The sequence below is a fragment of the Sus scrofa genome, chromosome 6 (assembly GCF_000003025.6).
Source record: "Sus scrofa isolate TJ Tabasco breed Duroc chromosome 6, Sscrofa11.1, whole genome shotgun sequence".
Classification (NCBI taxonomy): domain Eukaryota; kingdom Metazoa; phylum Chordata; class Mammalia; order Artiodactyla; family Suidae; genus Sus; species Sus scrofa.
The window spans coordinates 62,630,650-62,652,662 of record NC_010448.4 but is presented as its reverse complement, the minus strand read 5'-3'; the positions used below and the strand labels follow the sequence as shown (position 1 = coordinate 62,652,662).

Genomic DNA, 22,013 nt, shown 5'->3' with positions numbered 1-22,013 from the left:
TAATTCAGGTGTCCCAAAGGGAGGAGGGTCTCGAACCCAACTAGTATCCATGAGGATGTAGGTTCAATCCCTGGCCTTGCTCAGTGGGTTAAGGATCTGGTGTTGCCGTGAGCTGTGCTGTAGGTTGCAGATGTGGCTTGGACCCTATGTTGCTGTGGCTCTGGCATAGGCCAGTGGCTACAGCTCTGATTAGACCCCTAGCCTGGGCACCTGCATATGCTGCAAGTGTGGCCCTAGAAAAGACAAAAAGACCAAAAAAAGTGTCCCAAAGGACTTGGGAAATAGAAACGTCACTCTTAAAGGACACACGAAGACAGACCCACAGAAAAAGCAGTAATTTTATAGGAGCGTGGGCCAGACCTACCTGCTCATCTTAGTCTCCTGGAGCGTTAGAGGGTGGCTGCTGCTCACCTTGAGGACATGCCCATGTGTGTTCACCGTATTTCAGAGCTTTCTAGCATTCAGGCTCTGCCGCTGGGGTCACCATCATGAGATTCTCCCTCTAGCTCACAGTACCGAGACCTGGCCCCACATAACCGCCTGTGGGTGGGATGCCTCAGGCCAAACACTTGGCTGGGGCTCTGTCACCTAGAGACAGACTGCTACGAGACTTCCTGAGTCCACAGCTGCCTCTGCACACAACTCTAGCCACAGCCCTGCCCTTGAGAGCTCAGACCTGCCCTCCCGGAAGGCTGCAGTAGCTTATGGACCAGCTTATCCCACCAAGAGGCAGAAACCAGATGCACAAAAACACAACCTTGTAGCCTGCAGATCCAGAGAGTCCACAGCAGGTCAGAACCTACCCTGGGATCACCCAGTGGCAGGCCAGCACTAGCCTCGGAATATCCCAGACCCCATACCCAACTGTGTCAGAAACTTCACCTATCCGTCCCCACCACAGTGATCGGAGACACTAACACCAGCTCTGGGGTCCCAGGGCCCTACAGCCAGACCCCTGGACTCAGCTCTACCTGCCAGGAGTCTGGCACCAACCCCAGGATTTGGCGAAAAGCATTTTCTCTAAGATCAGGAACCAGACAAGGATGCCCACTCTTACCACTTTAATTCAATGCAATTTTCATAGTCCTACCCTCAGCAGTCATATAAGGAAAAGAAACAAAGGGAATCCAAATGGAAGAAGAAAACTTGAGTGTTTGCAGATGGCGTATTACACCTAGGGAATCCTAAAGATGCCACCAGAAACGCGCTAGAGGTTATCTGTCATTTCACTGCAGAGTACAAAATGAACCTGAAGAAGTGTTGCACTTCCACATACAACAGCCTGTCCAAAAGAAAATCAGTGAGGCAATCCCATTTACCACTGCACAAAAAAGAATAAAATACCTACGAATAAACCTACATTAAGACACTGATGAAAGAAATTGAAGACAGAAACAGATGGACAGATATTCCATGTTCTTTGGTTGGAAGAATTAATGCAGTCCCTATCAAAATACCAACAGCATTTTTCACAGAAGAAATAATTTAAAATTTTGTATGAAAAAAAAAAAGACCCTGAGTAGCCAAAACAATCTTGAGAAAGAAGGGAACTGTAGGAATTGTGACCCCTGACTTCAGACAATACTGCAAAACTACAGTAATCACAACAGTATGACAATGGCACAAAAACATAAATGGAACAGAAAAGAACCCAGAGATAAAGCCATGCACTTTTAGTTAGTTAAATCTGCAACAGAGGAGGCAAGAATACACCATGGAGAAAACACAGTCTCTTCAATAAGTGGTGCTGGGAAAACTAGACAGCTACATTTGAAAGGGTAAAATGAGAATGCTGACACCATATACAAAACTAAACTCTGGAGCTCCCATTGTGGCTCAGCAAAAACGAATCTGACTAGCATTCATGAGGAGGCGGGTTCAATGGGTGAAAATGTTTGCAAATGATATGACTGATAAGGAGTTAATATCCCAACATATATATATATACATAAACACACACACAAAGCTCATGCGACTAAACATTAATTTTTTTGTTTTGTCTTTGTCTTTTATCTTTTTAGAGCTGCACCTGTTCCCAGGCTAGGGGTCTAATTGGAGCTGTAGCCGCCCGCCTACGCCAGAGCCATAGCAACGCCAGATCCGAGCTGCATCTGCGACCTACACCACAGCTCACGGCAACGCTGGATCCTTAACCCACTGAGCAAGGCCAGAGATAGAACCTGCAAACTCATAATTCTTCGTCAGATTCGTTTCTGCTGTGCCACGACAGGAACTACAAAAAAATTTTTTTTAAATGGGTAGAGAGTTCCCACCATGGTTAAGAATCTGACTGATGTGGCTCAGGTCACTGGAGGTGCAGTGATCTCTGGCCCAGGGCAGTGGTTTAAGGATCTGGTGTTGATGCAGCTGTGGCTCATTCCATCTGCAGGTGCAGCCAGAAAAAGAAAAATGGGCAGAAGAAACAGACATGCTTTTCAAAGTGGAAAAGCAGATGGCCAACATCGCTAATCACCAGGGAAATACCAATCAAAACCACACTGAGCTATCGCCTCACACCAGTCAGGATGGCCATTGTCAGAAAGAACACAAATAACAAACACTGGAGCAAGTGTGGAGAAAAGGGAACACTCGTGCAGTACTGGTGAGAATGTTAATTGGTGCAGCTAGTGTACAAAAAATGGAGGTTCCCCCCCACACACACACAAAAATAGAACTACTTTGTGACCCAGCATTCCCCTCCTGGGCATACATCTGAAAAAATAAAAACACCAATTCAAAATGATACAGGTACCCCAGGGTTCACAGCAGTTTCACTTACAACTGCTAAGACATGGGAACAGCCTACAGTGTCCTTCAATACTTGAATGGGTGGATACACAATGGAATACCACTGGATCATTTAGAAAGAACAAAATGTTGCCATTTACAGCAACATGGATAGAGTTGGTGAGCATTAGCCTACATGAAGTAAGTTAAAGAGAAACACTAGTGCAGTGGCTTACTGCCAGAAAAGCTGCAAATTAACTTCAAGAAGACAAAGTAATAAAATGTAGTATGATTAGGAAGTTGGCAGTTCTAATTAAATAGTTTTAATGGAGGTATAATTGACTTAAAACAAACTGCACATTCTGACGTGTGCTCATAACCCTGAAACTAAGTTTCCTCCTGCCTTTTCAAATGTATCCTCAACATATAAAATTCCTGATACAGTGACATATTCTATATTTTGTTACGGCTATTTTCAAATATATACAGAAAGTGAAGAATGTTTTGAAGCCAGATGGATCCCTCCCAGTCACTTCATGGCCATTCTTCTCCTTTCATCTATTGCCATGTACACCAGCGGAGGAGTTTCCCACCATCCCCCCTGACTCACGATTTTGCTTTCTGAGGTTTCAGTTAGCCATAGTCAACCAAGCTCTGAAAAGCTAAAAGGAAAATTCCACAAATAAGCATCTGTGAGTGTTAAACTCTGTGCCAGTCTGCACAAGCACGTCTCCTGCCGCCCTCTTCATCCCCCCACGATGTCCATCATCCCTTTGGCCGGTGCATCCAAGCGGGCGTCGTATCATCGCACATGCTCACACTTAGTGAACCACAAGATACTGAGCGAGAACACATTCACTTTTATTGCAGTCAACTGTTCTGTTTTATTATTGGTTAATCTCTTACTACGCTTACTTTATACATTAAACTTAATCACAGGTATGTATGCATAGGAAAAAAACATAGTATATATAAGGTTTAGTATGATCCATGGTTTCTGGCATCTACTTGGGGATCTTCGAATGGTTTACTGCACATTTTTCGAAGATTTTTGCTGCAGATAAGGGGTGACAACTGCACCTATAATTCCAAGCATGTTATCATTTAATGCATAACCTCTTCAGAATAGATTTTATTACTTTTTTATTTTTAGGGCTGCACCTGAGACATCTGGATGTACCCAGGCTAGGGGTCCAACTGGAGCTGCAGCTGCCTGCCTACACCATAACCACAGGCCAGATCATTAACCCATTGATCGATACCAGGGGTCAAACCTGCGTTCTTATGGATACTGATTGGGTTCATTATCACTGAACCACAATGGGAACTCCAGAATACATTTTTTAAATGTAAGGTAATCCTTCATAACCCCAAAAGTTATAAAAATACATTTTATTAATGCTCAATTGTTTCAAAAATGAATTTGCTTAAGTCAGATTAGTTGAAGTCAGAGTCCAAAATGTATTCTTACGTCTTTCATTAGCTGTGTCTCACAGGTCTCTTTACATATGAGGTCCACTTATCTTTTAAAATTCTTAGTTCTTATAATTTGCTGTCATTTATTCATCAGAATTTTCTACATTCTAGATATGGCTTTTTGAGTCTCTGATACTGTTTAACTGATCACCCTTCCTCTGTAATTCTTGTCCACTAGATGTTGATGAGATGGGTGACAAGATTTGATCCCTTAAGACAGGTGTTTGATGATGACTGTTAGGGAAGTAAAAACAAAAATTTCTCCCAACCTAGAAATTTTTTTTTTTTTTTTTTTTTGTCTTTTAGCCTTTTCTAGGGCCACTCCCTCGGCATATAGAGGTTCCCAGGCTAGGGGTCTAATTGGAACTACAGCCGCTGGCGCCAGAGCCACAGCAATGTGGGATGCGAGCCGAGTCTACAACCTACACCACAGCTCACAGGAACACTGGATCCTTAACCCATTGAGCGAGGCCAGGGATCGAACCCGCAACCTCATGGTTCCTAGTCGGATTCGTTCACCACTGTGCCACGATGGCAACTCCCAACCTAGAAATTCTTTCCACAAAGATAGCAGAGACAGAAAACTGCTTTTCTTGTTGATAAGCATTAAAGCAAAATAGATGTGCATCACAAGTGATCTACCAGGAAATTGCAAAGGCAGCAAAAAACTCTGCATATGTCCAAGCAGATATATCCCACTGAATACATTTTTTCCCTTTTTTGGGCCACACCTGCAGTATATGGAAGTTCCCAGGCTAGGGGTCGAATTGAAGCTGTAGCCGCCAGCCTACACCAGAGCCACAGCAACGCGAGATCCCAGCTGCGTCTGCGACCTACACCATAGCTCATGGCAATACCGGATCCTTAACCCACTGAGCAGGGCCAGGGATTGAACTTGAAACCTCATTGATACTAGTCAGGCTCATGATTGCTGAGCTGCAAGAGAGCTCTGCATACGTATATTCGAGAAAAACAGTAACTGGTCCTCATGTAAGAGGAGCTGACAGAACCATTTGTCACAGAGTCCTAATTTTACCGGCTAATTGGGGTGACCTGTTAGCTAACTGGTTTTATCCAGAGGAAGAATCAACTTCTCACCTTTCAAGAGGGAGCTTTGTAGTTGGAGCAAGGCGTCTGCTAAGATGAGACTCCTGTCCTCACACCAGCTGACCCTCCTTTGTCTGCAGTTTGGACAGATGGGTTCCACGTTCTTGAGAAAAACATTCTGATTCACAAAACTGAAAGGGAAAAATGACCAGCTGAAAAAAGGCCTGTCTAGTCTTCAACGACATGCATGTTAAAGATATGAGACAGTTCTCAGAATTTTTCAAAGATAAATGCTCTGAGGGAGAAGGAGGAAGCATCTTTCCCTATTTTCAACAGGGAGAATTAAGCCATTTTTTAAATGTGTATTTGTCGAATAATTTGTACATGAAACACCTACAAACACCAACAGTGTGACTGCTTGGCTGCATCTGGAGACACGGTATGACAAGTGTGGGATGCTCTCATCCTGCCCCGTGTGACAGGTGCAGGATTTACAAGAGGGACCAGAGCTCATCCGGCCCATCTAGGGGACGGGCTTAGGGGTCACGTTTAGTTTCCGAGGAGGGGCAGGAGCAGTCCTTGTTAGTTGTTGGTCCTCATGGGCTCGCTTTGTACCTCGCGGGCAGGAGAGGACCAAACCCACCAGCGGGAGCGGCTCAGAGGAAGAGCCTGGGCACAGGGACTGGACAGGGTTGAAGGGGACAGCTTAGTCCCCTTGAGGAAGACCAACAGCCGCACGCGGCAGCAAGAGCCAGCTGTACCCTCCTCTGTCTGCAGTTGGAACGGGCGGCTGTTCCAGGAGACACCTGACACAGGTGCTGTCTGCCTGAGGGGGGGGTGCTGGTGGAGCTGCCGTCCTGTGGTTACCTGGTGGCCGGTCCTCTGCAGAGGGCCTCACAGAAGTGGGATCCGGGGTCAGGGAGAGGATGCAAGGGAAGAGGTGAGGGGACTCCCATCAGTGTAGCCGTCACCTGCTCCCCCTCAGCCACTTGGCAGCTGTGTGCCCCTGTGAAAGTCACGCACCCTCTCTGAGCGGCAGATCCCTCTTAGAAGTGGAAACACGGTTCCCCTGCCAGACGGCTTTGGGGCTGTGAAGTGAGGTGCCCCTCCGGGGTCACCCCCCAGGAAAAGGTGTTAGAGGTGGAACTGTGTCCCCCAAACTCAAAGACTGAAGCTCGAATCCCCCGGGACCGTGACTGTCTGTGGAGAGACGGCCTTTAACGCAGTAAAGTGGGTCATGCGGGTGGTGCTCACCCTCCGGGACTGCTGGCCTTATGGCGGAGGAAAACAACACAGACTTGGACGGACGGACAGACGGCCGGCCGTGCACAAGCCTCAGGAGAAGCCACTGTTGACCCTTGGTTCAAAGTTCCACGCTCCGAATCGTGAGGAGGAAACTGGATTAAAGCACCCACACTGCGGCGCGGGTTTTGGCGACCGGCCGTCTAACATGGTGGGCCCTCAGCATCTGGGAGGAGAGGTCTTCAGGGCGCCAGGGAGGCTGTGCAGGACCCTGAGAGCCTGAGGGAAGCAGAGGGATGGGTTTCCGGGGGTGGAACCAGGCGAGCGAGGAGCTGCCGGAGGCTCGGGGAGGAGGCGGGGAGTCAGGCCCTGCGTGCGGCCCCCATGGAGGCAGCGGCCTTGGGGAGGCTGCAGTGCTCAGGCCCCAGGGGGCTCCCCCCAGAGCAGCTCTGATCCCTCCTTGGGGTCCCACGTGTGTTCAGCCAGCAGCTGCCTGCCCAGGGGTCACCCTGAGACGGGCCTGTGAAGGGGTGCGGGTCTCGGATCTGCCAATGGTGGCCCGTCTGGGAAACGGGTGTCCTCAGAGCACCCTTTCTTGGTGCCTGGGGCAATGGGCTGGGGGTGCGCTGTGAGTGGCTCTGGGCACTGCGCCCACACAAGCGAGCCGTCCCCTTAGGAGCGTTTTCCAGGTCCAGGGAAAGAAATGGGGCTTCTCCCAACCCTGACCCACACCGTCCATGTAGACGAAGTCCTGCAGGGCACTGAGGGCTGTAGAGCCCAGAGATGCTGGGCTGCCCGTCTGCAGCGTCCAGACCATTAGGAGCAGGCGCCAAGGGCTGTGTGTGCCTTTGCAGGTGAGGCCTTGAGTGCACACGTGTCTCTCACACTTACTGTCTCCTAAATCTACCTCCTGTCCTCTAGCAGGGAAGGCTCCTGCTTCTTACATCAACTCTCACTGCAACAGGAATCCTTGCATTTTTCTTTTTAAATGGCCTAATTTCATCAAGAATGATTTGGACTGTCAGTGGCCACTCTGGGGAACATTTAATTTGGGGGAAAGAAAAAAAGGTTCATTTGGGAGGTACCTTAAGATTTGACAAGCCAAGTGAGTTGTTTCTGTTTGTTCGTTTTTTTTTTTGCTATGCAAGCCTCCAAATGAAATTCTGGATTAAAAATTGTTTCACTACAAGATTCTTTGACAAAAAAAAAAAAGAAAAAAGAAAAAAAAAAAGATTGTTTGGCCAAAAATCTATTAGAACTCATCAATGAATTACTAAAGCTGCAGGATACGAAATTAATATTATTAAAATGATCGTACTCCCCAAGGCAATCTACATATTCAGTGCAGTCTCTATCAAAATACCAATGACATTCTTCACAGAACTAGAATAATTATAAAATATTTATGGAAACACAAAAGATGTGGAGTAGCCAAAATAATCTTGAGAAAGAAAAACAAAGCTGGAGATATCAAACTTCTTGATTTCAAGCTGCATTCCAAGGCTACAGTAATCAAAACAGTAGGTACTGGCACAAAAGAAGACATAGATCATGGGAACAGAATACACAGCAGAGAAATAACCCCACATTTACATAGTCAATCAATCTACAACAAAAGAGGCAAGAATATACAATAGGGAAAAGACAGTCTCTAAAATAAATGGTGTTGGGAGTTCCCATTGTGGCTCAGAAGTAATGAACCCAAATAGTGTCCATAAGGCAAGTTTGATCCCTGGCCCTGCTTAGTGGGTTAAGGATCCAGCGTTGCCATGAGCTGTGTTATAGGTTGCAGACACACCTTGCATCTTGCATGCTGTGGCTGTGGCGTAGGCTGCCAGCTACAGCTCTGATTCAACCCCTGGCCTGGAAACTTCCATATGTCGCAGGTTTGGCCCTAAAAAGACAAAAAATAGATGGTGTTGGAGTTCTCTTGTGGCACAGTGGGTTAAGGATCTGACACACTGTCACTGTGGCAGCTTGGGTCACTGCTATGACATGGATTCAATCCCTGGCACTGAAACTTCCACATCCTGCAGGCACGGTCAAAAAACAAATAAAAAATATAAATAGTGTTGGGAAAAGCGGACAGCTACATGAAAAGAATGCAAGTGATCAAACTATTTTTTTTTTTTTTTTTTGTCTTTTTTAGGGCCGCACCTGCAGCATATGGAAGTTCCCAGGCTAGGGGCTGAATCAGAGCTATACCTGCCAGCCTACACCAAAGCCATAGCAACTCGGGATCTGAACCACATCTGCAGCCTACACCAACAGCTCATGGTAACACCAGATCCTTAACCCACTGAGCAAGGCCAGGGATCGAACCCGCAACCTCATGGTTCCTAGTCAAATTTGTTTCTGCTGTGCCACAACGGGAACTCCTGTATTACTTTCTTATACCACATACATAAAATGAACTCGAGACTTAAAATATAAGACCTGAAATCATAAGACTACTAGAAGAAAGCAAAGATAGTACATTTTTTGACTTCAGTCCTAGCAATATTTTTTTGGATATGTTTTTGTTTCTCCAGGGAAAACAAAAGCAAAAATAAACAAATGGGACTACATAAAACTATAAAGCTTTTGAAGAGTAAAGGAAACTGTCAACAAAATGAAAAGGCAGCCTACCGAATGAGAAAATATATCCCATAAGGGGTTAATAACTAAAATATTCAAAGAACTCATGCAACTCAACATAAAAACAACAATAAACAACCAGATTAAAAAATGGGCAGAGAACCTGTCAAAAAGATAACAAACCAATAAGTGCTGGTAACGGAGGATGTGGAGACACGGGCAGACCTGTGCACTGTGGGGGGATGTAAACTGGTTGCATCCACTGTGCAAAACAGTATGAAGATTTCTCAAAAAATTACAAACTGAACTATGGTATGATCCAACATTTCCACTTCTGGATATTTCTGAAGAAAATACAAACATTAATTTGAAAAGGGAGTGAACTTCCTCTGCTCCAAGGCTAATTACTCACCACAGCAAAACAGGAAATGAAATGTTGAGAAGAGAAGCCATTAACCCAAACAAAGTGAGAAACGACATTCTAGAGGCCCCTCAAAACGGAAAGCACAATGCAAGAGGCCAAACTACATGGGAAGCAGCACTCCAGGGGCCAGGAATTGGCAACAGAGGACACCCACATAAACTCCAACTTCCGCCACAACGGGTGGAACAGGTACAGGACGACTCACCACCACGATCTGGGATCAGCAAGGAGATGGTAGAACACAACGGGTTCCTCCTGTAGGCACCTGACTCAAATCCAAGGCAGCATGAGAGTTGGTTTGAAGGTCACTTCATCCCACTTACGACACATGTAATGCCAACCAAAGAGGAATGCAGGAAGCTGCAAGGAAGAAGAGAGTTTATTTGGGGTCTTAAGCGCAATTTAGGAGATAAGATTCGAGTAAAACCAAAAGTGTTCCGGGAAGGAGAGTCAGGGGCTTTCAAAGAATAAGCTATGAGTTTGTTAACGCTGCCTCACCAGAATTATTATTGAGTCTGATACAGTTTAGGAAGTATTTGTCCTTAAGTAATCAGGAGTTATTTTAGGTTAAGAGTCCAGGAAGTAGATAGGCTGTCACAATTTATTTTAGGGAAAGGGTTTGATGAGTATCTTGAGTTTCTGATAGATATTTGGATGATTTCATTAGGACGATAAGCAGTCAAAGAGCAGATTCTATCTGATGCCCAAGTCACCCTTCCTTAACGGCCTCCTGGGCCCATTTTCAGGAGCTCTCACTAATACTGACTCCACTGTGATTTCCCTTCGCGACAGTAACCCGTCTGCCAGACAAATGTAGGAAGAACCTTTTAGGACAGGTGGTGCTGTCAAATTCCTGACTTTTTTGTTTGTTTTCTGGGCCTATTTCTTCATTTTAGTCTAAACCTAGACTAAACAGTTTTGACAGTTTCAACACAAAGAATGAGATGGAAGTTTCAGAAACCAAGAGATAGACCTGCCGAAAGATTATTCTGCTGTCTCTATGCTTCATAGAGACGTATTTAAAAGTAATTGAAATTACCCATATAGTTTCAGTTCTGAGCCGCCACGGCAGCCTGCTGCTCAGCTTTCCTTCACAGTGGATCCTGCTCTGAGGAGTGTAGCTGGGCAGCAGCGCCCCAGCTGTGCTGCCTTGGGAGCCAGCAGAGAATCCCAAAAGCCACACTCTGGGCAGGCTGAGCATGGCATGGGTCCAAGAGCTAGGTGACTAGTTATTGTTTATCTTCACAACATGTAGAGCTGCATCTGCGACCTACACGACAGCTCAAGGCAACGCTGGACCCTTAACCCACTGAGCAAGGCCAGGGATCGAACCCACAACCCCATGGTTCCTAGTCAGATTTGTTAACCACCATGCCACGACAGGAACTCCAAAAGCTGCTTCTTTAAAAAAAAAATACAAAAACAAAAAACACCTGCACTTGTGGCAAATGAAGTTCACAAGCTAGGGACTGAACTGGACTTGCAGCTGAAGCTTGCACCCCAGCACAGTAACACTGGATCCAAGCCACATCTGCAGTCTATGCCACAGCTTACAGCAATGCCAGATCCTTAACCCACTGAGCGAGGCCAGTGAACGAACCTGCATAACCACAGAGATAATGTCAAGTCCTTAACCCATCAAGCCCCAATGGGAATTCCTCTGATACAGCTTTATATATATTAAAAAAAAAAAAAAAAAAAACCACCAAAAGAAACAAACAACCCAAACGAAAATGGACAGGAGCTCTAAAGGGACATTTCTCCAAGTAAAAGATGGACAAAAAGCACATGAAAAGATGCTCAACATCATTATTCGAAAATTCAAATCAAAACTACAGTGAGGAATCACCTCACACTAGTCCGAATGGGCAACATCAAAAAGCCTACAAACAGTACATGCTGGAATGAGTGAGGAGAAAAGGAAACCCACTGCTGGTGGGAAAGACAACTGGTATAGCTGCTACAGAGACCAGTATGGAGGTTCCCTAGAAAACTACCTAGAACTCCCCTGCCATCCAGCAATCCTACTCCTGGACATATCCAGAGAAAATACAAAAAGATACATGCACCCCAATGTTTATTCCAGCGCTATTCACAACAGCCAAGACATGGAAACAACCTAAATGTCCATTAATGGAGGAATGGATAAAGGTTCATGTATATTTACACAATGGACTATTACTCAGCCATAAGAATGAAATAACACCATTTGCACCACCATGGATGGACCTAAAGATTATCATACTAAAATGAAGTAAGACAGAGAAAGACAAATACCATATCCACTTCCATGTGGAATCTAAAATAAAGACACAAATGAAATTATTTACAAAACAAAAACAGGGACTTCTTGTTTGTGACACTGTGGTACATACAATGGGTTAATTAATGATCTGGCTTGTCTTTGTGGATGCGCCAGTCGATGCCTGGCTGGTACAGCAGGTTAAGGGTCCGGCGTTGCCGCAGTTGTGGTGTGGGTCACAGAGGTCACAGCTCTGGCTCGAATTTGATTCCTGGCCTGGGAATGTTCATGTGCAGTAGGGCAGCCAAAAAACAAACAACAGAGGAAGACAAATACCTTATAAGATCACATATATGTGGCATCTAATAAAAAATGACACAAAAGAACTTATTCATCAAATAGATACAGCTCCAAAGATTCTGACACCAAACTTATGTCTACTAAAGGGGAACCATTAGGGGGAGGGATAAATCGGCTTAGGACTGACATATACACACTACTGTATATGGAATGGATGAGTGACAATGATCAACTATATAGCACAGGGAAATCTACTCAATATCTGTAGTGACCCATCTGAAAAAGAATCTGAATGGATGTATGCATACGCATAACTGATTCACTTTGCTGCACACCTGAAACTATCACAACACTGTTAGTCAATTACACTCCACAAATTTTTTGGAGGTATATGAAATAAAGCACACCTATGATCTACCAAATTCTGATGAACAAGATAGAATAAAAATGTAAGTGAGGAGTTCCCGTTGTGGCGCAGTGGTTAATGAATCCGAATAGGAACCATGAGTTTGCAGGTTCGATCCCTGGCCTTGCTCAGTGGGTTAAGGATCCGGCATTGCCGTGAGCTGTGGTGTAGGCTACAGACGCAGCTCAGATCCTGCGTTGCTGTGGCTCTGGTGTAGGATGGTGGCTGTAGCTCCGATTCGACCCCTAGCCTGGGAACCTCCATATGCCATGGGAGCAGCCCTAGAAAAGGGAAAAAGCAAAAAAAAAAAAAAATGCTAAGTGAGACTTAACGGTTAAGAGACTTAATGAGACACAGCTACTGAAAACCGTTAAGAATACATTTTGGATCTTGACCACAACTTACGTGCTTAAAACAAACACATTTTTGAGACATTTGAGAAAAATAATCATTTCTGATTTTTTTTTTGGGCCAAACCCACAGCATGCAGAACTTCCCAAGGATTAAACCCAAGCCACAGAAGTGACAACTCCAGGAGTTCCAATCATGGCTCAGAAGACACCAATCTGACTAGTATCCATGAGGACACAGGTTCAATCCCTGGCCTTGCTCAGTGGGTTAAGGATCCGGTGCTGCTGTGAGCTGTGGTGCAGGTTGGAGATGTGGCTCAGATCTGGCGTTCATGTGGCTGTGGTGTAGGCCAGCAGCTAAAGCTCAGGTTCAACCCCTGGCCTGGGAACTTGGATGTGCTCCGGGTGTGGCCCTGAAAAGCCCAAAAAAAAAAAAAAAAAGGGAGAACAACTCCAAATTCTTATCCACTAGGCCATCAGGGAATTCCCATATTTCCTTATTTGTTTTCACTTTGTGTGATAGTTATTGGAGTTATGAAGGAGCACTCAATTTTTAAAAACGCATTCTAGGAGTTCCCATTGTGGCTTAGTGGTTAACAAATGCAACTAGGAACATGAGGTTGCGGTTCAATCCCTGACCTCACTCAGTGGGTTAAGGATCTGGCGTTGCTGTGAGCTGTGGTGTAGGTTAAAGATGTGGCTCGGATCCCGCGGTTGCTGTGGCTCTGGTGGAGACTGGCAGCTATAGCTCTGATTAGACGCCTAGCCTGGGAACCTCCATGTGCCACGGGAGTGGCCCTAGAAATGACAAAACACACACACACACACACACACACACACACACACAAACCATTCTAAAGAGGTTATGCATTTAATGTTACACATGGGATTAAAAGTAAAATAACCCACTAGTGTACATTAAGATGGATGAAACAGCAATGGCTATGAAATGATAAATAATGGATGGCAGGCTGGGAAAAGGTTCACCCAGCTTCATGACAGCCTTTTCCATTTTTGCATATTGGAAATAGCCTAAACAAAAGATTTATCATTGGAGTTCCCTTTGTGGCTCAGCAGATTACAAACCTGACTAGTACCCATGAGGACATGGGTTCAATCCATGGCCCCACTCCTGGGTTAAGGATCCAGTGTTACCATGAACTATGGTGGAGACATGGCTCATTTCCCATGTTGTTGTGGCAGTGGCTGGCAACTGCAACTCTGATTTGGCCCCTAGCCTGGAAACTTCCATATACCATGGGTGTGGCCCTAAAAAAAAAAAAAAAAAAGGAAAGAAAAGAAAAAAGAAAAAGAAAATGCTAAATGTGGCCATGGTAGTATTTCAGAATTCAAAAATAATTGTTTAAGGCCAGAAGTCACATCACTAAAGAATAATGTCTTGAGTAAGTCTTCATTGTTTCATCATCTTGTTTTGTTTTGTTTCTCGCCCCACTCTCCAATGTGGAGATCCCCAGGCCATGGATCAAATCCGCACCAGGGCTGCATCCTGAGCTGCTGCAATGACAGTGCCTGATCCTTTACCTGCTGCACCTCAAAGTAACTCACTACCTTATTGTGAATAAAAAGAAATAGTCTAATTTTTTTTTAAACAGACAAGAGTTACTGAAAGACATTTTACCAGAGTGGGCTTGGGAAATTAAAAAAATGAAAAAAATCCTCCTATCATAAAACACCTGAGAAAGGCAACTAAAACCACAGTGAGATACTGCTACACATTTATTAAAAAGGTCAAAAGTTTAAAAAGACTAAACATACTGGCAAAGATACGGACGAACTGGAAGTGCCAAGCTCTTCTGAAAAGAAGGACAAAACTATTTTAGTCTACAGTATGAAGTTCTTTAAAAAGTTACACAGGAGTTCCCGTTGTGGCACAGCAGAAACGATTCTGACTAGTACCCATGAGAACTCGGTTCGATCCCTGGCCTTGCTCAGTGGGTTAAGGATCCAGTGTTGCTGTGAGCTGTGGTGTAGGTCACAGACATGACTTGGATCCCCCAATGCTGTGGCTGTGGCGTAGGCCTATGGGCTGCAGCTCTGATTAGACCCTTAGCCTGGGAACCTCCACATGCCACAGGTGCAGCCCTAAAAAGCAAACAAAATTTATACATTTACTAACCATCTAACTTATGCTCTGTACCCCAAAGTATAAATATAGGGCAAATGAAAGATAACCATGTTAAGAATTGTATTCAAATATATGCAGCAGTTTTATTTGTGACACTCAAAAACTAGAAACAACTCAAGTATGGATTAACAGACTAATGAACAAACAGTGGTATATCCACAGAACACCATACTTATTATAAAAAGAATGAACTAACTAATACTCACTGATGATACTCAAAATAAGTATATCGCATGAGGGCACCTGAGGGGAAGAGTAAACAATTTATGACTTTAATCATATGAAATTTTAGACAATGCACACTTATCTACTGTAAAAAAAAAACCCACATCAATAGTTGACTAGAGGTCAGAGTGTATCAATAAGGAAATGAGGTCAATATGAAGGTGGATAGGCTTATCACAGATGTGACGATGGTTTCATGAATTTATATACATGTCAAAACTTATCAAATTGTATATTTTAATTATGTGCATTTTATGGCATGTATTTATACCTTATTAAAGCTTTAAAAATATGAAACAGAATAAAAATCTGGATTTCTTAGTTTTTCTAAAATCCCCTATATTGACTCCAACATTTTCTGCCTCATGTCGTGGGAGGAGCACCTTGCTTCAATGGTCAAAAATAGAAGTAAGCAATGAAGACTGTTCCCACCTAACTCAGCAGGAGTATTGGCTGGGTCACAAGCTCCATTACTCAATGAAGAGATATCCCTTTTCTCCATGCTTTTTTGTCTGCACAGAAATGACCTCTAGAAGGATAGCCCAGTAAGGCTACAGAAATCCACAAAACCTCCAGATTCTTTTCTCTCATAACGCCCTCTGCTACAGAAAGTTCACGGTTCAGGAGACCTCAGAATTTCTGTACATGTTCATCCTTCACAGCCACAGTGACACTGGAACATTGTGAATGCCCCTTTAAAAGTGGCACATTCCAACCAGTCTGCAACTGTGTCCTCCTCCCCCTGTTAATCCAGTGTGTTCCGTTACAATTATCATTCTCCCTGTATCTTTTGTGTGTGTGTGTTTTTGCCATTTCTTGGGCTGCTCCCTTGGCATATGGAGGTTCCCAGGCTAGGGGTCGAATCAGAGCTGTAGCCACCGGCCTACGCCAGAGCCACAGCAATGCCAAATCTGAGCTGCATCTCCAACCTACACCACAGCTCATGGCAACGCCGGATCCTTAACCCACTGAGCGAGGCCAGGGATCGAACCCGCAACCTCATGGTTCCTAGTCAGATTCGTTAATCACTGAGCCACGACAGGAACTCCAAATAATTTTTTTTTTGTCTTTTTTAGGGTCACACCCTAGGCATATGGAGGTTCCCAGGCTAGGGGTCTAATGGTAGCTGTTGCCGCCGGCCTACGCCACAGCCACAGCAATGCCAGATCCTTAACCCACTGATCGAGGCTAGGGATCGAACCCACAACCTCATCATTCCTAATCGGATTCATTTCCACTGCACCATGACGGGAATTCCTCATTCCCCCTGTATCTTAAAACCAGTGATGCTACCTTACAGGATTCTGCACACAAGGGCACATGGCTCCGTTGTAGGACCTGGAGAAGGTTTTGCTCACAGTGCTGACTGAGCACAAGGCAACAATATCCCCTGTGAACAAGACAGTAATTTCATGCTGCTCTCAGAAGCAGTAGAGGCTGTCAAAACTGCTCCTTCCTCAGGGTGACCTCTGAACCCAGAAAATTTAACATTTGGTCTACAAAACAGGACCATAAAGCTTTGTAGTCTTTCACTGGGGGCCTTGGGCAGCAATGTAAACAAGGCCAAACCGGACAGAGGTATATTCTGCTATCATACCATGCCTTTGAGGCACACAAAGTTTGCAATTCTCAACAAAAGCTGTTCACTCCTTTATGTTAGCAGAAACCAGCTATTTTCACATCATCCCATAGTCAGTGGAATCTCAAGATTAAATGTGGCTTACTATAATAAGGCCTTTATTATTGCACAACCCAGAACAATGGGAGGCAGACTGCTCCTGGACTCATAACTTGATGGATGAAAAATTCCATCACAGGAGTCACTGAGCCAACGCTATCCCTGAAAAAAGGCAGTCCAAGTTTGCAAGTCACAAGCAGAGTCCTCTGAGCCAAAAGTATCAGGTTGATGACTTAACTCATCAATGAAATGAGACAGGCATGAGTGCTCAGGCTTCTCATGGATCCCTCATGTGAGTGGAAAAACCAAGGTTTCCTTCCATAAACACACCAGGGTAGTGAATGCTGTACCCTGTGAGTACCTGTCAGGTGGTGGAGGTGAAATGGTTTTGAACACATAAAGTGTCAGTAACAGAAATCTGGCAAGAGGCCTGCACAGGAGAAAGAGTAAAATGCAGTTCTCACACACCTGGGATGTTTGCGGATGTCTGGATATTTGAGGTTCAATTCAGATGTACCATCAGGTGTTGACATACTGAAAAAGGAAATTGTACCTTCCTGCACATGCACGTTGTTTCTTCCTTTCGAAATGTGTGGTATCCAAATAGTAAAGACACTGGGCTAATGGCCTTAATGCATTCATCACCTAAGGCCTTGATGCAGTAAATAGTCTGGTGTTTTAAGAGACTAAACCTGTAGATAAAGAGTTCAGTATATCTCCCTAATTTTAAGGTCTTTTCCCAGTGTGAATCCTCTGATGTGTGATGAGGTTAGAGCTTTGACTGAAGAATTTTCCACACTCATTACACTCATGAGGCTTTTCCCCAGTGTGAACTCTCCGATGAGTCGTCAGGTTGGAGATATATCTAAATGATTTCTCACATTCACCACACTGGTAAGGCCTTTCTCCAGTATGAACTCTCTGATGTTGAAGAAGCACAACATTTTGGCGAAATGATTTCCCACATTTGCTGCATTCATAAGGTCTTTTTCCAGTGTGAACTCTCTGGTGTTGATGTAGTGAAGAGCTTTTCTTAAAGGATTTTCGACATTCCTTACATTCATAAGGCCTTTCTCCGGTGTGAACTCTCCGATGGGTAATGAGATTTGAGATATATCTAAAGGATTTCCCACATTCACCACATTCATAGGGCCTTTCTCCAGTGTGAACTCTCCGATGCTGAAGGAGTGCAGAGCTTTGGCGAAAAGACTTCCTACATTCACTGCACACAAAAGGACTTTCTCCAGTGTGAACCCTCTGATGCCGAAGGAGCACAGAGTTTTGGGAAAATGACTTCCCACATTCACTACATTCATAAGGCTTTTTCCCAGTATGAACACTCTGATGGTGAATGAGGCTGCAGCTCTTGGTAAAAGATTTCCCACACTCTTTACATTCAAAAGACCTTTCTCTAGTATGAACTTTCCAATGTTGAATGAGATGTGATCTTTGGATAAAGGCTTTCCCACATTCACTGCACTCATAAGGCCTTTCTCCAGTGTGAATTCTATGATGCTGAATGAGGTTTGAACTTTGACTAAAAGATTTCCCACATTCACTGCACTCATAAGGCTTTTCTCCAGTGTGAACACTCTGATGTCTAATGAGGTGGGAGCTTTTGCTAAATGATTTCCCACATTCGCTGCACATGTAACATCCTCCTCTAGTGAGGACTCTCTGGTGCTGAACAAGTGTGTGTTTGCAGCTCAAAGTTTTTGTGCTGTCTCCCCATTTATAATGATTGTTTTCCCTTGGAAAGGTGGCCTCACTCTTGGTTCCACAATTTGACTTCTCCCAGGTGGGTGGGGCCTGTTGGTGAAGAAATTCTGAGTTGCCCAGTAAGTCCTTCCCAACACCCCCAAAGGAAAAGGGCTTTCCTGATACATGGAATTTGGAACTGTTCACAAACAAGGCTCTCCTCACATCACTTCTTAATGGTTTCTCTCCAATGTGCTGCTTTTGATCCTGATGGCAGTGTGCTCTGAAATAGAGTGGTTTCTCACATGCCCCACACATGAGTAGTTTCTGCCCACGATGTGTTCCCTTGTACTCAGCCAAGTGAAAAGTGTCACTCAAGACTGGGCCACAAATCTCATAGGGGTTGGCCTTCTGGGTAGACAAAGCTGCCTTAACAGTCCTGATCTGTGACCCTCCTTGAACAGAAATACTCCGCTCAGAAAGTCCTTCCTCATCCTCTGCTCCACACCAACAACCTAAAAGCAGAGAAATACTGGTGAAGTGTATGTTGATTTTCTGCAAGGAGAAAGCCCATTACAATGATTTTTGTTTTTTGGTTGACCCCTGGCATATGGAGTTCCCAGGCCGGGGATCAGATGTGAGCCAAAGTTGTAAGCTGTGCAACAGCTGCAACAATGCTTAACCCACTGTGCTGGATCAGGAATCAAACCTGCATCCCAGTATTACAGAGATGCTGCCGATCCTGTTGCACCACAGCAGCAACTCTGAAAACTGCATTACAGATGTGTGTCTCATGAACCCAAAAATAGTCCATGGGATTCTTTACAAGACAAGGTGATTGGGTTGAAGTTAAGGATGGGACCTTGTGTGGTGGCAACACAGAGTGTTATGTAGACTCCAGGACCAGAAAAATCCAACTGCAAAGAAACAGCTGGGGCTTTCAAGGATTAAGAATACACATACCTCTATGACAAATCCACAATGAAAATAATATTCAATGAAGAAAAGCTGAAAGACTTCCTGCTAAACTCTGGAACAAAGCAAGGATGCCCACTCTGGCTGGGGAATGGTGTACCATAGCTGAGGGAGCATGGGATGAGGCCTGGGCCTTCCAGAGAAGCAAGGCACCATTGCTGGGGGTGCACAAGAGGAGGGGCAAGGCTCCACAGGAACACCTTTCTCTGTGCACATGTGGGCTCTCAGGTGGTTGGGTTCTCCTGTGTGGGTTATGGGCAGTGGGGGCAAACCTCTGCAGCAATCGCAGATTCCAGAGGTGGGCAAGGCCCGCCATCACTAGGAATCCATAAACAGGCACCATGTGTGGGACCCAGTCAGCTTGGGGGTTGCCATAGGAGGGCACTGCAATGGAGTGCCACCTGTTTCCCTTATTTCCTGAGAAGGTGTACATCCTGTTGTTGCTGCTGCCAAAGGCTCAGGGTGCCAGCTACACCTCCCTGAGGGTCACTGCCAGTTGCCAGGGCCCTGCAACAAGGAGCAGCCTGGGCCACCTCCCCAAGGGTCCTCACCACTGTCAAGGGCCCTGCAACCAGGCACTGGCTACAGGCCTTGCGCACTGCCTCCATCTCCCTGAAAGCACATGCAGGCCATACACCAGCACACCCCCATCAAGGGGATAATGACATGTACACACTAACAAAAGAGACAGTAAGCATCCAAACCCAAAGCATTCCATGACCAAAAAGAAAGAACAGTAAGCCCTCACAAGATACCCAGGGATGCTCCCACATATAAATAACCCTCCAAGACTATAGTAGATAATTGTCTTCCCTCAACTCACAGAATAAGAAAAATAAAAGCAAATGAAGAAACAAAGGAATCACTCCCTGTTAAAAGAACAGGTGAATTCCCCTGAAGGAGGAAACAATGAAACATACCTCTGAAGTCTAACAGACACTGAGTTCAAAAAGGAGGTAATTAAGGAGTTCCCATTGTGGCTTAGTGGAAACTAATCTGACTAGCATCCATGAGGATGCAGGTTTGATTCCTGGCCTCATTCAGTGGGTTAAGGATCTGGTGTTGCTGTGAGCTGTGGTGTAGACCAGCAGCTACAGCTCCAATTTGACCCCTAGCCTGGGAACTTCCATATGCCATGAGTGTGGCCCTAAAAAGACAAAAAAAAAAAAAAAGAAAAAAGAAAAGAAAAAAGGAAGTATTTAAAATGCTGAAGGAATTAAGAATGGCTATCAACAGTAACACAGATTACTTTTTTTTTTTTTTTTTTTTTTTTGGTCTTTTTGCCATTTCTAGGCCGCTCCTGTGGCATATGGAGGTTCCCAGACTAGGGGTCCAATCGGAGCTGTAGCTGCCAGCCTATGCCAGAGCCACAGCAACTCAGGATCCAAGCCACATCTGCAAACTAGACCACAGCTCATGGCAATGCCAAATCCTTAACCCACTGAGCAAGGCCAGGGATTGAACCTGTAACCTCATGGTTCCTAGTTGGATTCATTAACCACTGTGCCACCAAGGGAACTCCAACACAGATTACTTTTAAAAGTCATTAGAAACTATACAGAGGAGCAAAGAAAAAGTAGAAAAGTCATTTGCAGAGATGAAAGCTGAGTTAAAAGCAGTGAACCATCAGAATGAATTTTTTAAAAGGACACTATTTAAAGATAAAAGGATCAATTCAAGAAGAGGCTATTACACTGATCAGTGTAAATGCCCTTCATATAGGAGAACCCAAATACATACAACAAATATGAACAGACCTAAAATGAAAAATTGATGGAAATACAGTAACAGTAGGAGACTTTTAACACCCCACACATCAATGGACAGATCTTCCAGACAGCAAGTCAATAATGCAACAGAGGTTCTAAATGACAGAAAAGAACAGTTAGACTTAATTGATATTTTCAGGATATCACATCCAGAAAAACCAGAATATACTTTTTTTTCCAAGTGCACATGGAACATTCTCTAGGACTGACCACATACTAGGGCACAACTAACCTCAAAAAATTTGAGTACAGAAATCATCTACTCTGACCACAGAGGTATGAAACTAGAAATCAACCATAAGAAAGGAAACAGAGGAGTTTCCGTCGTGGCGCAGCAGAAACAAATCCGACTAGGAACCATGAGGTTGTGATTCGATCCCTGGCCTCACTCAGTGGGTTAAGAATCTGATGTTGCTGTGAGCTGTGGTGTAGGTCACAGACATGGCTCAGATCTGGCATTGCTGTGGCTCTGGTATAGGCCAGCAGCAACAGCTTCAATTAGACCCCTAGCCTGGGAACCTCTACATGCCATGTGTGTGGCCCTAAAAGGACAAAAGACCAAAAAAAAAAAAAAAAGAAAGAAAGAAAGAAAGAAAAGAAACGCAGAAATATAACCAAGCAGGGCTCTGTGGGGCTCCTGGGCACAAAAGCTTTTCTGTGTCCCCTATTTCTCTTTTTAAGAAAATGGGCCTCATTCAGCCTCCATAGACTTCCCTGAATTCCGAGGGGGC

The 22,013-nt window shown here is 44.7% G+C and overlaps 1 protein-coding gene across 15 annotated transcripts in view; it reads right to left on the bottom strand.

Annotated features, from left to right (window-relative positions):
• Positions 1-22,013, bottom strand: part of LOC100737218 (zinc finger protein 256) — a 41,443-nt gene that overhangs the window by 5,516 nt on the left and 13,914 nt on the right. For 3 of the 15 annotated variants that reach the window (XR_002345394.1, XR_002345395.1, XR_002345396.1), the window contains 3 exons: positions 16,887-19,053; positions 9,699-9,853; positions 3,565-5,441 (listed from right to left, as the gene is read on the bottom strand). Coding sequence is in view for 2 of the 15 variants with exons in the window: in XM_021097382.1 (XP_020953041.1) it covers positions 17,567-19,053; positions 21,271-21,478 (1,695 nt within the window). In the remaining 13 variants the exon portion in view is untranslated. Of the gene's footprint in view, positions 1-3,564; positions 5,442-6,504; positions 6,772-9,698; positions 9,854-11,868; positions 12,979-14,997; positions 19,054-21,270; positions 21,644-22,013 lie in introns of those variants that run through there. The other 12 variants (XR_002345393.1, XR_002345390.1, XR_002345391.1 and 9 more) reach the window with 12 other exon arrangements.